At 40.1% G+C, this 17,066-nt stretch overlaps 1 protein-coding gene across 4 annotated transcripts in view; it reads left to right on the top strand.

Annotated features, from left to right (window-relative positions):
- LOC118373580 (glycine receptor subunit alphaZ1-like) overlaps positions 1-17,066 on the top strand; it is a 117,602-nt gene that overhangs the window by 8,905 nt on the left and 91,631 nt on the right. For 3 of the 4 annotated variants that reach the window (XM_052516874.1, XM_052516866.1, XM_052516844.1), the window contains exons 2-3: positions 4,300-4,323; positions 5,190-5,314. In XM_052516874.1, the coding sequence (XP_052372834.1) occupies positions 4,300-4,323; positions 5,190-5,314 (149 nt within the window). The remainder of the gene's footprint in view (positions 1-4,299; positions 4,324-5,189; positions 5,315-17,066) is intronic. The other variant, XM_052516855.1, reaches the window with a different exon arrangement.

Below are 17,066 nucleotides of genomic sequence, written 5' to 3'. Positions count from 1 at the left end.
ATATGTTAGTCTACTGATGGGGCAGTTGGTTAATATGTTAGTCTACTGATGGGGCAGTTGGTTAATATGTTAGTCTACTGATGGGGGCAGTTGGTTAATATGTTAGTCTACTGATGGGGCAGTTGGTTAATATGTTAGTCTACTGATGGGGCAGTTGGTTAATATGTTAGTCTACTGATGGGGGGCAGTTGGTTAATATGTTAGTCTACTGATGGGGCAGTTGGTTAATATGTTAGTCTACTGATGGGGCAGTTGGTTAATATGTTAGTCTACTGATGATGGTTCATATGGGCAGTGATGGTTAATATGTTAGTCTACTGATGGGGCAGTTGGTTAATATGTTAGTCTACTGATGGGGGCAGTTGGTTAATATGTTAGTCTACTGATGGGGGCAGTTGGTTAATATGTTAGTCTACTGATGGGGGCAGTTGGTTAATATGTTAGTCTACTGATGGGGCAGTTGGTTAATATGTTAGTCTGATGGGGCAGTTGGTTAATACTGATGGGGGGGCAGTTGGTTAATATGTTAGTCTACTGATGGGGCAGTTGGTTAATATGTTAGTCTACTGATGGGGGCAGTTGGTTAATATGTTAGTCTACTGATGGGGGCAGTTGGTTAATATGTTAGTCTACTGATGGGGGGGCAGTTGGTTAATATGTTAGTCTACTGATGGGGGGTTGGCCAGTTGGTTAATATGTTAGTCTACTGATGGGGGCAGTTGGTTAATATGTTTATATGTTTTTATTTGGTTAATATGTTAGTCTACTGATGGGGGCAGTTGGTTCATATGTTAGTCTACTGATGGGGGGTTGGTTTATGTTTTCAATGTTAGTCTAGGAATGGGGTTAGTTGGTTCATATGGGGCACTGATGGGGACAGTTGTTAATATGTTAGTCTACTGATGGGGGATTTGGTTGATATGTTAGTCTACTGATGGGGGCAAGTTGGTTAATATGTTAGTCTACTGATGGGGGCAGTTGGTTAATATGTTAGTCTACTGATGGGGGCAGTTGGTTAATATGTTAGTCTACTGATGGGGGCAGTTGGTTAATATGTTAGTCTACTGATGGGGGCAGTTGGTTAATATGTTAGTCTACTGATGGGGCAGTTGGTTAATATGTTAGTCTACTGATGGGGGCAGTTGGTTCATATGTTAGTCTACTGATGGGGCAGTTGGTTAATATGTTAGTCTACTGATGGGGGCAGTTGGTTAATATGTTAGTCTACTGATGGGGGCAGTTGGTTCATATGTTAGTCTATGATTGGGGCAGTTGGTTAATATGTTAGTCTACTGATGGGGCAGTTGGTTAATATGTTAGTCTACTGATGGGGACAGTTGGTTAATATGTTAGTCTACTGATGGGGCAGTTGGTTCATATGTTAGTCTACTGATGGGGCAGTTGGTTAATATGTTAGTCTACTGATGGGGCAGTTGGTTAATATGTTAGTCTACTGATATGTTAGTTAATATGTTAGTCTACTGATGGGGGCAGTTGGTTAATATGTTAGTCTACTGATGGGGGCAGTTGGTTAATATGTTAGTCTACTGATGGGGGCAGTTGGTTAATATGTTAGTCTACTGATGGGGCAGTTGGTTAATATGTTAGTCTACTGATATGTTAATATGTTAGTCTACTGATGGGGGCAGTTGGTTAATATGTTAGTCTACTGATGGGGCAGTTGGTTAATATGTTAGTCTACTGATGGGGGCAGTTGGTTAATATGTTAGTCTACTGATGGGGCAGTTGGTTAATATGTTAGTCTACTGATGGGGGCAGTTGGTTAATATGTTAGTCTACTGATGGGGCAGTTGGTTAATATGTTAGTCTACTGATGGGGGCAGTTGGTTAATATGTTAGTCTACTGATGGGGCAGTTGGTTAATATGTTAGTCTACTGATGGGGGGGGCAGTTGGTTAATATGTTAATATGTTAGTCTACTGATGGGGGCAGTTGGTTAATATGTTAGTCTACTGATGGGGCAGTTGGTTAATATGTTAGTCTACTGATGGGGCAGTTGGTTAATATGTTAGTCTACTGATGGGGGCAGTTGGTTAATATGTTAGTCTACTGATGGGGGCAGTTGGTTAATATGTTAGTCTACTGATGGGGGCAGTTGGTTAATATGTTAGTCTACTGATGGGGGCAGTTGGTTAATATGTTAGTCTACTGAGTTGGTGAATATGTTAGTCTACTGATGGGGGCAGTTGGTTAATATGGTCTACAGTTGGTTAATATGTTAGTCTACTGATGGGGCAGTGGGGGCAGTTGGTTAATATGTTAGTCTACTGATGGGGGCAGTTGGTTAATATGTTAGTCTACTGATGGGGCAGTTGGTTAATATGTTAGTCTACTGATGGGGGCAGTTGGTTAATATGTTAGTCTACTGATGGGGGCAGTTGGTTAATATGTTAGTCTACTGATGGGGGCAGTTGGTTAATATGTTAGTCTACTGATGGGGGCAGTTGGTTAATATGTTAGTCTACTGATGGGGCAGTTGGTTAATATGTTAGTCTACTGATGGGGCAGTTGGTTAATATGTTAGTCTACTGATGGGGGCAGTTGGTTAATATGTTAGTCTACTGTTAATATGGGGGGGCAGTTGGTTCATATGTTAGTCTACTGATGGGGCAGTTGGTTCATATGTTAGTCTACTGATGGGGGCAGTTGGTTCATATGTTAGTCTACTGATGGGGGGGCAGTTGGTTAATATGTTAGTCTACTGATGGGGGGCAGTTGGTTAATATGTTAGTCTACTGATGGGGGCAGTTGGTTAATATGTTAGTCTACTGATGGGGGCAGTTGGTTAATATGTTAGTCTACTGATGGGGGCAGTTGGTTAATATGTTAGTCTACTGATGGGGGCAGTTGGTTAATATGTTAGTCTACTGATGGGGGCAGTTGGTTAATATGTTAGTCTACTGATGGGGGCAGTTGGTTAATATGTTAGTCTACTGATGGGGGCAGTTGGTTAATATGTTAGTCTACTGATGGGGGCAGTTGGTTAATATGTTAGTCTACTGATGGGGCAGTTGGTTAATATGTTAGGCAGTTGGTTAATATGTTAGTCTACTGATGGGGGCAGTTGGTTAATATGTTAGTCTACTGATGGGGGCAGTTGGTTAATATGTTAGTCTACTGATGGGGGCAGTTGGTTAATATGTTAGTCTACTGATGGGGGCAGTTGGTTAATATGTTAGTCTACTGATGGGGGCAGTTGGTTAATATGTTAGTCTACTGATGGGGGCAGTTGGTTAATATGTTAGTCTACTGATGGGGAGGTTGGTTAATATGTTAGTCTACTGATGGGGGCAGTTGGTTAATATGTTAGTCTACTGATGGGGGCAGTTGGTTAATATGTTAGTCTACTGATGGGGGCAGTTGGTTAATATGTTAGTCTACTGATGGGGGCAGTTGGTTAATATGTTAGTCTACTGATGGGGGCAGTTGGTTAATATGTTAGTCTGACTGATGTTGGGGGCAGTTGGTTAATATGTTAGTCTACTGATGGGGCAGGGTTAATATGTTAGTCTACTGATGGTTAATATGTTAGTCTACTGATGGGGCAGTTGGTTAATATGTTAGTCTACTGATGGGGGCAGTTGGTTAATATGTTAGTCTACTGATGGGGGCAGTTGGTTAATATGTTAGTCTACTGATGGGGGCAGTTGGTTAATATGTTAGTCTACTGATGGGGGCAGTTGGTTAATATGTTAGTCTGATGGGGGCTGTTAATATGTTAGTCTACTGATGGGGGCAGTTGGTTAATATGTTAGTCTGCTGATGGGGCAGTTGGTTAATATGTTAGTCTACTGATGGGGGCAGTTGGTTAATATGTTAGTCTACTGATGGGGGCAGTTGGTTAATATGTTAGTCTACTGATGGGGGCAGTTGGTTAATATGTTAGTCTACTGATGGGGGCAGTTGGTTAATATGTGTAGGAATACCATTTGAGATGACATATGACCTTTGTTGTTGGGTTAATGATCACAGTTGTATATAAAAAAATGTAAAGGCTTGTCGTTGGTGTTATTATCACATGATGACATGATATCAGTTGTATTTTGCGGCGGTGGTTTTACTGTAACCTGTTTGTTATTTTCTTTCTCCTCATCTCATCTATTTCATCTCATCTATTTCATCTGTTTCAGAAGACTGCATGCATGAAACATTAAATGGAAAAGCCACCCTGGTCATCATCTGTCATCCTAATTATCCATAAGAGGTTCATTCTGGATATGCACATTCTCCCTCTGCACCAAACAATTGGGAAGTAATTAACCTATTTTCTGTTTTCAGCTTTCTTTTTGGAGCTATAAGTTGGTATGTTTTTGGTATTTTCGAAAAACGTTGATTATTTTATTATCCTGTCATCATAGGAAATGGATTGTGAGGTTACAGATATTTGTAGTTATGTAAACCTTGCTTTTTAATCTGTGTATGGAATGTTAATACTTTTTTGTTGATGGATTTTAAAAAAAAGGAAACACAAAAAAAAATCCATGTAGATGAGATATGTAGATCATATCCAATAAGCATACCGTTCTGTGTTGTAGGCCGTTCTGTGTTGAGTCAAATAACAACTTAATGGATAATCAATATTATCTGAGCATATAACTCATGAAGCAGATACTTCCTAAAACGTTCATACTTTGCTCATGGAGCTAGTCAAACTGCTATATATTTATTTGGAAGGCAAGTAAAGTAGTTGACTTCCTATTGATTCACAGTATCTAGCAAATGGACAGGTGAAGGGAATCAGTAATGGTAGCATCCCTCAAAAGAAAATCCTTGTTGGATTGGATTACTCTCAAAATGCTGCTATGTATGACAACAACTCACCATTCAAATCTCAGTTGTGCACCCATCTCTCTCTCTCTCTCTCTCTCTCTCTCTCTCTCTCTCTCTCTCTCTCTCTCCCTCCCTCTCTCTCCCTCTCTCTCTCTCTCTCTCTCTCTCTCTCTCCCTCCCTCCATCTCCTACTCTCTCTCTTTCTCTCTCTCTCTCTCTCTCTCTCTTTCTCTTTCTCTTTCTCTTTCTCTCTCTCTCTCTCTCTCTCTCTCTCTCTCTCTCTCTCTCTCTCTCTCTTTTCTCTCTCTCTCTCTCTCTCTCTCTCTCTCTCTCTCTCTCTCTCTCTCTCTCTCTCTCTCTCTCTCTCCCTACTTTTCCTTTCTCTCTTCTCTCTCTAGCTTGGCAGCCTCTAAAGAATCCGCGGCTCGAAAAGCCGCCTCCCCGATGCCTCCCTCTGAGTTCCTGGACAAACTCATGGGTAAAGTTTCGGGTTACGATGCAAGAATCAGACCTAATTTCAAAGGTAGGAGCAGCCACCAAGACACAGTGGGATAAAACAGGAATGTAGCCAAGCACAACCAGAAATAACATATTCCAGTCAGGATAGTAAAGAGAGGACGGTGTAGTTAAACTATGAAATCTATATAATATCAATATATATGATATCTTTATTTTACTATTGATTTGGGCTTTAGCAAATAATTCTGATTTAAATGAGTTGGTTCTTTGAATACATTATCCGAGTGAGGTAATTTTCACACATTAAACATAACACTTTTTAACACTTTTTACACCTTAAACACTTAACACTTTTAAACCTTAAAATATTGAATTAGGCTGTTACGGTGTTCACAAGTCCTCCATATATTTACAGGATGTGGCTACAATAAAATGGAGTCATGTTATTATTTTGGCTACATTCCTGTTAAAACGTCACAACCGTCTCAATGTCCTGAATGTCTGTTTGGTGGTTATACTGTAGGTAGTGTGTTGCTAAACATGTTTTCCATAACGTTAAAGGTGACCTTTCCCTATATGGAAGCCCCCATAAAGATACATGTCAGAGGTTTTCTTATTGAACTGTGGTCAGCAATACAGCCTCGTTATGATGAATCAGTCCAAGCTATGATGTCCAATAGTGGAGCACCGTTGTGGCAACCCTCCAAATGTATCAACCCCAAAATTACAAAATTGTTTGAAAGAACATAATTTTGATGAGAGTTCCTCTATTTTACAAAAAAGACATTCTCTAGTATTAATACCACCATTTTTTTTTTATGTACATCCTTATCGGAGGTGGTATAATTTACATGCTTTATATTGTTTACAAAACATATTTATATATATAAATATATTTTTTTATATTCCCATCACAATTATGGAACAAATAACATAATAATAAGACAAAAATATGAATCCAATGTTCTGCATGAGAAACCACTCTCACAAACAACCAGTTTCCATACCATACACTGAGATGAGGTTTCTCAAGACAATTGAAAGAATTTGATTCTGATTATCTATCTAAGATACATGCTTTGATACTCTGAAAATATTTCACGTTAACTAACTACAATGGGACTGCTACTCTGGGTCCGTGTTTAACATGTAAACATGATGTTTTGGCCCCAGAATTGCTGTGCTTTTTACAGGTATATTACATGTGATTTCCATGAGTATGATATCTCAGTATATGCAGTACTGAATCCAGGAGTGTTTGCTGTGACTAAGCATGAATTATTCAGCCTGCTAGAGTTGCAAAACCACATGTACTCATACAGTTAGACGACATAACGTCTCTTCACTTCGCTCACGATGTTCACTGCAAAGAACAACAAACAAAAAAAACATTCTTTCTTTGCTGTCTAAACTGTTTTATGTACAGAGGCTTTGTATGAATGTATTGAATGTTATTTTTTCGAGCCGACGTCTCAATTCACAATGATAACATTGATGACATTGTGACGGATTATAGGATGCACTGGCTTGTCTGACCTGTAGAGTTCTGCTTTCAGCTAAACCTACTACATCACCGTTATAGTACACTGCCCAGAGAAAGTGCTCACTACAGGATCCGCTCAGCCTCAGTGGGCTTGTCAAGTGCTTTCATACAAAAAGCACAATAGCAGTTTTCATGCTGGTGAGTGTAAATAGGGTCAGATATTTGCTAAAAACTCCAATGAAAGCTAACAGTATTCTAATGTAAAAATGTCTTTGCATATTAAGGGAAATCCATGACTTTACGTAATGTATAATGTTAATCATATGACTAGTGTGAGGCGAAAGGCCTATTGTCATGGGATGGAACAATGTGAGATAGATTCAGAGGTTAGTCATGGCTGTCAGGTCAACACTGTATTGTAGTGTGAGTGGTAGACTCACTCATTCAAGCAGTCCTTCTCCCATCCCTGCCAGCCAAACACATGAATCCCATTCATGAAATAAACAGGCTGGCAGGTCATTTCTTAATAATGAACGTCTGTACAAAGACTAAGAAACATCTTTAGTCAGAGCTCCGAGAATGATGGGGGGTTGTTTATAAGATATTCAGTAAACACAATGGAACGTTTGAACTGCTATGTTCTTTCGAGAATTAGAATGGCAAAAATATTGTTTATAGAATTGTAGAACTGCAGAGGCATTCTTTAGAACGTTAGAAGGCCTTCTTTAGAACGTAAGAATGTTGAACGTTAGAACACATTCTTTAGAAAATTCGAATGTTACAACGTTAGAAGCCATTCTTTAGAAAATTAGAATGTTAGAATGTTAGAAGGTATTCTTTAGAACATTCAAACGTTAGAAGGCATTCCTTAGAACATCAGAACATTAGAAGGCATTCTTTAGAACATCAGAACATTAGAAGGCATTCTTTAGAACATTAGAAGGCATTCATTAGAACATTAGAAGGCATTCTTTAGAACATTAGAAGGCATTCTTTAGAACATTAGAAGGCATTCATTAGAACATTGGAAGGCATTCTTTAGAACATTAGAAGGCATTCTTTAGAACATTAGAAGGCATTCATTAGAACATTGGAAGGCATTCTTTAGAACATTAGAAGGCATTCTTTAGAACATTAGAAGGCATTCTTTAGAACATTAGAAGGCATTCATTAGAACATTGGAAGGCATTCTTTAGAACATTAGAAGGCATTCTTTAGAACATTAGAAGGCATTCATTAGAACATTGGAAGGCATTCTTTAGAACATTAGAAGGCATTCTTTAGAACATTAGAAGGCATTCTTTAGAACATTAGAAGGCATTCTTTAGAACAATAGAAGGCATTCTTTAGCACATTAGAAGGCATTCTTTAGAACATAAGAAGGCATTCTTTAGAACATTAGAAGGCATTCTTTAGAACATTAGAAGGCATTCTTTAGAACATTAGAAGGCATTCTTTAGAACATTCAAACGTTAGAAGGCATTCTTTAGAACATTAGAAGGCATTCTTTACCACATTAGAAGGCATTCTTTAGAACATTAGAAGGCATTCTTTACCACATTAGAAGGCATTCTTTAGAACATTAGAAGGAATTCTTTAGAACATTCAAACGTTAGAAGGCATTCTTTAGAACATTAGAACGTTAGAACGTTAGAAGCCATTCTTTATAACATTAGAATGTTACAACGTTAGAAGGCATTCTTTAGAACATTAGAATGTTACAACGTTAGAAGCCATTCTTTAGAACATTAGAATGTTACAACGTTAGAAGGCATTCTTTAGAACATTCAAACATTAGAAGGCCTTCTTTAGCACATTAGAAGGCATTCTTTAGAACATTAGAAGGCATTCTTTAGAACATTAGAAGGCATTCTTTAGAACATTAGAAGGCATTTTTTAGAACATTCAAACGTTAGAAGGCATTCTTTAGAACATCAGAACATTAGAAGGCATTCTTTAGAACATTAGAAGGCATTCTTTAGAACATTGGAAGGCATTCTTTAGAACATAAGAAGGCATTCTTTACCACATTAGAAGGCATTCTTTAGAACATTAGAAGGCATTCTTTAGAACATTCAAACGTTAGAAGGCATTCTTTAGAACATTAGAACGTTAGAACGTTAGAAGCCATTCTTTATAACATTAGAATGTTACAACGTTAGAAGCCATTCTTTAGAACATTAGAATGCTACAACGTTAGAAGCCATTCTTTATAACATTAGAATGTTACAACGTTAGAAGCCATTCTTTATAACATTAGAATGTTACAATGTTTGAAGCCATTCTTTATAACATTAGAATGTTACAACGTTAGAAGCCATTCTTTATAACATTAGAATGTTACAACGTTAGAAGCCATTCTTTATAACATTAGAATGTTACAACATTAGAAGCCATTCTTTATAACATTAGAATGTTACAACGTTAGAAGGCATTCTTTATAACATTAGAATGTTACAACGTTAGAAGCCATTCTTTAGAACATTAGAATGCTACAACGTTAGAAGCCATTCTTTATAACATTAGAATGTTACAACGTTAGAAGCCATTCTTTATAACATTAGAATGTTACAACGTTAGAAGCCATTCTTTATAACATTAGAATGTTACAACGTTAGAAGGCATTCTTTATAACATTAGAATGTTACAACGTTAGAAGGCATTCTTTAGAACATTAGAATGTTACAACGTTAGAATGCATTCTTTAGAACATTAGAATGTTAGAAGCCATTCTTTAGAACATTAGAACGTTAGAACGTTAGAAGCCATTCTTTATAACATTAGAATGTTACAACGTTAGAAGGCATTCTTTAGAACATTAGAACGTTAGAATGCATTCTTTAGAGCATTAGAATGTTACAACGTTAGAAGCCATTCTTTAGAACATTAAAATGTTACAACGTTAGAAGCCATTCTTTATAACATTAGAATGTTACAATGTTTGAAGCCATTCTTTATAACATTAGAATGTTACAACGTTAGAAGGCATTCTTTATAACATTAGAATGTTACAACGTTAGAAGGCATTCTTTAGAACATTAGAATGTTAGATGCCATTCTTTAGAACATTAGAACGTTAGAAGCCATTCTTTATAACATTAGAATGTTACAACGTTAGAAGGCATTCTTTAGAACATTAGAACGTTAGAAGCCATTCTTTAGAACATTAGAATGGTACAACGTTAGAAGGCATTCTTTATAACATTAGAATGTTACAACGTTAGAAGCCATTCTTTATAACATTAGAATGTTACAACGTTAGAAGCCATTCTTTATAACATTAGAATGTTACAACGTTAGAAGCCATTCTTTATAACATTAGAATGTTACAACGTTAGAAGGCATTCTTTATAACATTAGAATGTTACAACGTTAGAAGGCATTCTTTAGAACATTAGAATGTTACAACGTTAGAATGCATTCTTTAGAACATTAGAATGTTAGAAGCCATTCTTTAGAACATTAGAACGTTAGAACGTTAGAAGCCATTCTTTATAACATTAGAATGTTACAACGTTAGAAGGCATTCTTTAGAACATTAGAACGTTAGAATGCATTCTTTAGAGCATTAGAATGTTACAACGTTAGAAGCCATTCTTTAGAACATTAAAATGTTACAACGTTAGAAGCCATTCTTTATAACATTAGAACATTAGAACGTTAGAAGCCATTCTTTAGAACATTAGAATGTTACAACGTTAGAAGCCATTCTTTAGAACATTAGAATGGTACAACGTTAGAAGGCATTCTTTATAACATTAGAATGTTACAACGTTAGAAGCCATTCTTTATAACATTAGAATGTTACAACGTTAGAAGCCATTCTTTATAACATTAGAATGTTACAATGTTAGAAGCCATTCTTTATAACATTAGAATGTTACAACGTTAGAAGGCATTCTTTATAACATTAGAATGTTACAACGTTAGAAGGCATTCTTTAGAACATTAGAATGTTACAACGTTAGAATGCATTCTTTAGAACATTAGAATGTTAGAAGCCATTCTTTAGAACATTAGAACGTTAGAACGTTAGAAGCCATTCTTTATAACATTAGAATGTTACAACGTTAGAAGGCATTCTTTAGAACATTAGAACGTTAGAATGCATTCTTTAGAGCATTAGAATGTTACAACGTTAGAAGCCATTCTTTAGAACATTAAAATGTTACAACGTTAGAAGCCATTCTTTATAACATTAGAACATTAGAACGTTAGAAGCCATTCTTTAGAACATTAGAATGTTACAACGTTAGAAGCCATTCTTTATAACATTAGAATGTTACAACGTTAGAAGCCATTCTTTATAACATTAGAATGTTACAACGTTAGAAGCCATTCTTTATAACATTAGAATGTTACAACGTTAGAAGGCATTCTTTATAACATTAGAATGTTACAACGTTAGAAGGCATTCTTTAGAACATTAGAATGTTACAACGTTAGAATGCATTCTTTAGAACATTAGAATGTTAGAAGCCATTCTTTAGAACATTAGAACGTTAGAACGTTAGAAGCCATTCTTTATAACATTAGAATGTTACAACGTTAGAAGGCATTCTTTAGAACATTAGAACGTTAGAAGGCATTCTTTAGAGCATTAGAATGTTACAACGTTAGAAGCCATTCTTTAGAACATTAAAATGTTACAACGTTAGAAGCCATTCTTTATAACATTAGAATGTTACAATGTTTGAAGCCATTCTTTATAACATTAGAATGTTACAACGTTAGAAGGCATTCTTTATAACATTAGAATGTTACAACGTTAGAAGGCATTCTTTAGAACATTAGAACGTTAGAAGCCATTCTTTATAACATTAGAATGTTACAACGTTAGAAGCCATTCTTTAGAACATTAGAACGTTAGAAGCCATTCTTTAGGACATTAGAATGTTACAACGTTAGAAGGCATTCTTTATAACATTAGAATGTTACAACGTTAGAAGCCATTCTTTAGAACATTAGAATGTTACAACGTTAGAAGGCATTCTTTAGAACATTAGAATGTTACAACGTTAGAAGCCATTCTTTATAACATTAGAATGTTACAACGTTAGAAGGCATTCTTTATAACATTAGAATGTTACAACGTTAGAAGGCATTCTTTAGAACATTAGAATGTTACAACGTTAGAAGGCATTCTTTAGAACATTAGAATGTTAGAAGCCATTCTTTAGAACATTAGAACGTTAGAAGCCATTCTTTATAACATTAGAATGTTACAACGTTAGAAGCCATTCTTTAGAACATTAGAATGTTACAACGTTAGAAGCCATTCTTTAGAACATTAGAACGTTAGAAGGCATTCTTTAGAACATTAGAACGTTAGAAGCCATTCTTTATAACTTTAGAATGTTACAACGTCAGAAGCCATTCTTTACAACATTAGAATGTTACAATGTTAGAAGCCATTCTTTATAACATTAGAATGTTACAACGTTAGAAGGCATTCTTTCGAACATTAGAATGTTACAGCGTTAGAAGCCATTCTTTATAACATTAGAATGTTACAACGGAAGAAGCCATTCTTTATAACATTAGAATGTTACAACGTTAGAAGCCATTCTTTAGAACATTAGAATGTTACAACGTTAGAAGCCATTCTTTATAACATTAGAATGTTACAACGTTAGAAGCCATTCTTTATAACATTAGAATGTTACAACGTTAGAAGCCATTCTTTATAACATTAGAATGTTACAACGTTAGAAGCCATTCTTTATAACATTAGAATGTTACAACGTTAGAAGCCATTCTTTAGAACATTAGAATGTTAGAAGCCATTCTTTAGAACATTAGAACGTTAGAATGTTAGAAGCCATTCTTTAGAACATTAGAATGTTACAACGTTAGAAGCCATTCTTTATAACATTAGAATGTTACAACGTTAGAAGCCATTCTTTAGAACATTAGAACGTTAGAATGTTAGAAGCCATTCTTTAGAACATCAGAACGTTAGAAGGTTCTCTGTAGGTCTAACAACGGAGCGCACCTCCTCAATCTACCACCACCTCTGCTAATGTGGAGGCACAGCAAGAGTGAAAAACAGGGAGAGAAAGAGTAGAGAATTGCCTGAAGCTACGAATGTGCTGGCATGAGAGGAAATTATGCTGATCATGACTGGGACTCACTGTGGGGAAGCCTTCTAATTGATTAAGCAGGATCTCTATTGGAATGGAAAATCTGAAATATCCTTCTGACACATTTGGGACCTCCCATGTATGGTCTATGAGTTTATTTTTTATATTTAATTCATTACACTTTAACGTTCAATCTCTAACATCGGCTAAGAAGGTTAAGATAGTCCTCTCAACACCCCCCACACACACACACCTACTCTCCCTTCCCAACCCCCAACACACCAACTCTCCCTTCCCAACCCCCGGACACACCTACTCTCCCCTTCCCAACCCCCCCAACACACCTACTCTCCCCTTCCCAACCCCCCCAACACACCTACTCTCCCCTTCCCAACTCACCGACACACCTACTCTCCCCTTCCCAACCTACTCTCCCCTTCCCCCCCAACACACCTACTCTCCCTTCCCAACCCCCCAACACACCTACTCTCCCCTTTCCCAACCCACCGACACACCTACTCTCCCCTTCCCAACCCCCCAACACACCTACTCCCCCTTTCCCACACACCCCCTTCCCACACACCTACTCCCCCTTCCCAACCCCCCGACACACCTACTCTCCCCTTCCCAACCCCCCCCTACTCTCCCCCTTCCCAACACACCTACTCTCCCCTTCCCAACCCCCCCAACACACCTACTCCCCCCCCTTCCCAACCTCCCCAACACACCTACTCTCCCCTCCCAACCCCCAACACACCTACTCCCCTTCCCAACCACAACACACTCTCCCCTTCCCAACCCCCGACACACCTACTCTCCTTCCCAACCCCTTCCATACTCCCCTTCCCCTGACACACCTACTCTCCCTTCCCACCCCCCCCAACAACCCCCCAACAACACACCTACTCCCCCTTCCCAACCCCCAACACACCTACTCTCCCCTTCCCAACCCCCGACACACCTACTCCCCCCCCACCCCCACACATACTCTCCCCTTCCCAACCCCCAACACACCTACTCTCCCTTCCCAACCCCCGACACACCTACCCCCTCTCCCCTTCCCAACCCCCCAACACACCTACTCCCCCTTCCCAACCCCCAAACACACCTACTCTCCCCTTCCCAACCCCCCAACACACCTACTCTCCCCTTCCCAACCCCCCCAACCCCCAACACACATACTCCCCCTTCCCAACCCCCAACACACACCCCTTCCCAACTCTCCCCTTCCCCCAACCCCCCCGCCACACCTCCTCTCCCCTTCCCAACCCCCCAACACACCCACTCTCCCCTTCCCAACCACCCCGACACACCTACTCTCCCCTTCCCAACCCCCCCGACACACCTACTCTCAGCCAGCCAGCCAATCAGACAGACAGACAGACAGACAGCCAATCAGACAGTCAGTCAGCCAGTCATACAGTCAGACAATTAGCCAGACAGCCAGTCAGTCTATTCAGACAGTCCGTCAGTCAGACAGTCAGTCAGTCAGTCAATCAGACAGCCAGTCAGTCCAGTCAGCCAGTCAAGCCAGTCAGTCCAGTCAGGCAGACAGTCAGACAGCCAGTCCATTAAGACAGCCAGTCAGTCCATTCAGTCAGTCAGTCAGTCAATCAGAAAGTCAATCAGACAGACAGCCAGCCAGCCAATAAGCCAGTCAGACAGACAATCAGCCAGACAGTCAGTCAGCCAATCAGCCAGCAAGTCAGTCAGTCTATTCAGAAAGTCCGTCAGTCAGTCAATCAGACAGTCAATCAGTCAACCAGTCATACAGACAGATAGCCAATCTGCCAGTTAGACAGTCAGTCAGCCAGTCAGACAATCCGCCAGTCATACAGTCAGCCAGCAAGTCAGTCAGTCTATTCAGACAGTCTATCAGTCAGACAGTCAGTCAGTCAATCAGACAGCCAATCAGTCAGTCAGTCATACAGTCAGTCAGCCAGTCAGTCCATTCAGACAGCCAGTCAGTCCATTCAGTCAGTCAATCAGACAGTCAATCAGTCAATCAGGCAGCCAGACAGTCAGTCAGTCCATTCAGACAGCCAGTCAGTCCATTCAGACAGTCAGTCAGTCCATTCAGTCAGTCAATCAGACAGTCAATCAGTCAATCAGTCAATCAGACAGCCAGACAATCCGCCAGCCAGCCATTCAGTCTATTCAGACCGTCTGTCAGTCAGACAGACAATCAGCCAGTCATACAGTCAGCCAGCAAGTCAGTCAGTCTATTCATACAGTCAATCAGTCAGTCAGTCCATTCAGTCAGTCAATCAGACAGTCAGGCCCTACACCCAAACAAGGGCACTGCGTTCATCCACCTCTGGCCTGCTCGCCTCCCTACCACTGAGGAAGTACAGTTCCCGCTCAGCCCAGTCAAAACTGTTCGCTGCTCTGGCCCCCCAATGGTGGAACAAACTCCCTCACGACGCCAGGACAGCGGAGTCAATCACCACCTTCCGGAGACACCTGAAACCCCACCTCTTTAAGGAATACCTAGGATAGGATAAGTAATCCTTCTCACTCCCCCCCCCCTAAAAGATTTAGATGCACTATTGTAAAGTGGCTGTTCCACTGGATGTCATAAGGTAATGCACCAATTTGTAAGTCGCTCTGGATAAGAGCGTCTGCTAAATGACTTAAATGTAAATGTAAATGTAATCAGAAGCCAATCAGTCAATCAGACAGCCAGACAGCCAGTCAGCCAGTCAGACAATCCGCCAGCCAGCCACTCTATTCAGACAGTCCGACAGTCAGTCAGTCAATCAGACAGCAAATCAGTCAGTCAGTCATACAGTCAGTCAGCCAGTCAGTCCATTCAGACAGCCAGTCAGTCCATTCAGTCAGTCAATCAGACAGTCAATCAGTCAATCAGACAGCCAGACAGTCAGTCAGTCCATTCAGACAGCCAGTCAGTCCATTCAGACAGTCAGTCAGTCCATTCAGTCAGTCAATCAGACAGTCAATCAGACAGCCAGACAGCTAGTCAGCCAGTCAGACAATCCGCCAGCCAGCCAGTCAGTCAGTCAATCAGACAGCCAATAAGTCAGTCAGTCCATTCAGACAGTCAGTCAATCAGACAGTCAGACAGACAATCAGACAGTCCATCAGCCAGTCAGACATCCAGTCAGTCAGTCAGTCAATCATACAGTCAGTCAGTCAGTCAATCAGAAAGTCAGTTAGTCAATCAGACAGACAGCCAGACAGTCAGTCAGCCAGTCATACAGTCAGCCAATCAGACAGTCAGACAGTCAGTCAGTCTATTCAGTCAGACAGTCAGTCAGTCAGTCCATTCAGACAGTCAGTCAGTCAATCAGACAGTCAGACAGCCAATCAGACAGTCAGTCAGACAGTCAGTCAACCAGTCATACAGTCAGCCAGGTAGCCAGCCAGTCAGTCAGTCCATTCAGACAGTCAGCCAGTCAGACAGTCAGTCAACCAGTCATACAGTCAGCCAGGTAGCCAGCCAGTCAGTCAGTCCATTCAGACAGTCAGCCAGTCAGACAGCCAGTCAGACAGTCAGTCAGATTTCCAGTCAGTTAGTCAGTCAGACCATTCAGACAGTCAGTCAGTCAGACAGTCAGTCAGTCTATTCAGCCAGTCAGACAGACAGACAGTCAGTCAGACAGCCAGTGAGCCAGTCAGTCAGCCAGTCCATTCAGTCAGCCAGTCAGTCAGCCAGTCCATTCAGTCAGCCTATTCAGACAGTCCGTCAGTCAGTCAGTCAGTCAATTTTCAACCAGTCAGCCAATCAGACAGCCAATCAGACAGCCAGTCAGACAGTCAGTCAGTCAGTCAGTCAATCAGACAGTCAATTAGTCAACCAGTCAGCCAGTCAGACAGCCAATCAGACAGCCAGTCAGACAGTCAGTCAGTCAATCAGACAGTCCGTCAGCCATTCAGACAACCAGTCAGTCCATTCAGACAGCCAGTCAGTCCATTCAGACAGTCAGTCAATCAGACAGCCAGGCAGCCAGTCAGTCAGTCAGTCCATTCAGACAGACAGTCAGCCAGGCAATCAGCCAGTCAATCAGTCAGCCAGTCAGACAGCCAATCGGACAGTCAGACAGTTAGCCAGTCAGTCTATTCAGACAGTCCATCAGTCAGACAGTCAGTCAATCAGACAGTCAATCAGACAGTCAGCCAGTCATAGAGTCATACAGTCAGCCAGTCCATTCAGACAGTCAGTCAGTCCATTCAGTCAGTCAGTCAGTTAATCAGAAAGTCAGCCAATCAGCCAGTCAGACAGTCAGTCA

The sequence above is a fragment of the Oncorhynchus keta genome, chromosome 4 (genome assembly GCF_023373465.1).
Source record: "Oncorhynchus keta strain PuntledgeMale-10-30-2019 chromosome 4, Oket_V2, whole genome shotgun sequence".
Lineage (NCBI taxonomy): Eukaryota > Metazoa > Chordata > Actinopteri > Salmoniformes > Salmonidae > Oncorhynchus > Oncorhynchus keta.
The sequence above is the reverse complement of the archived record's forward strand: the minus strand, read 5'-3'. Positions and strand labels throughout refer to the sequence as shown.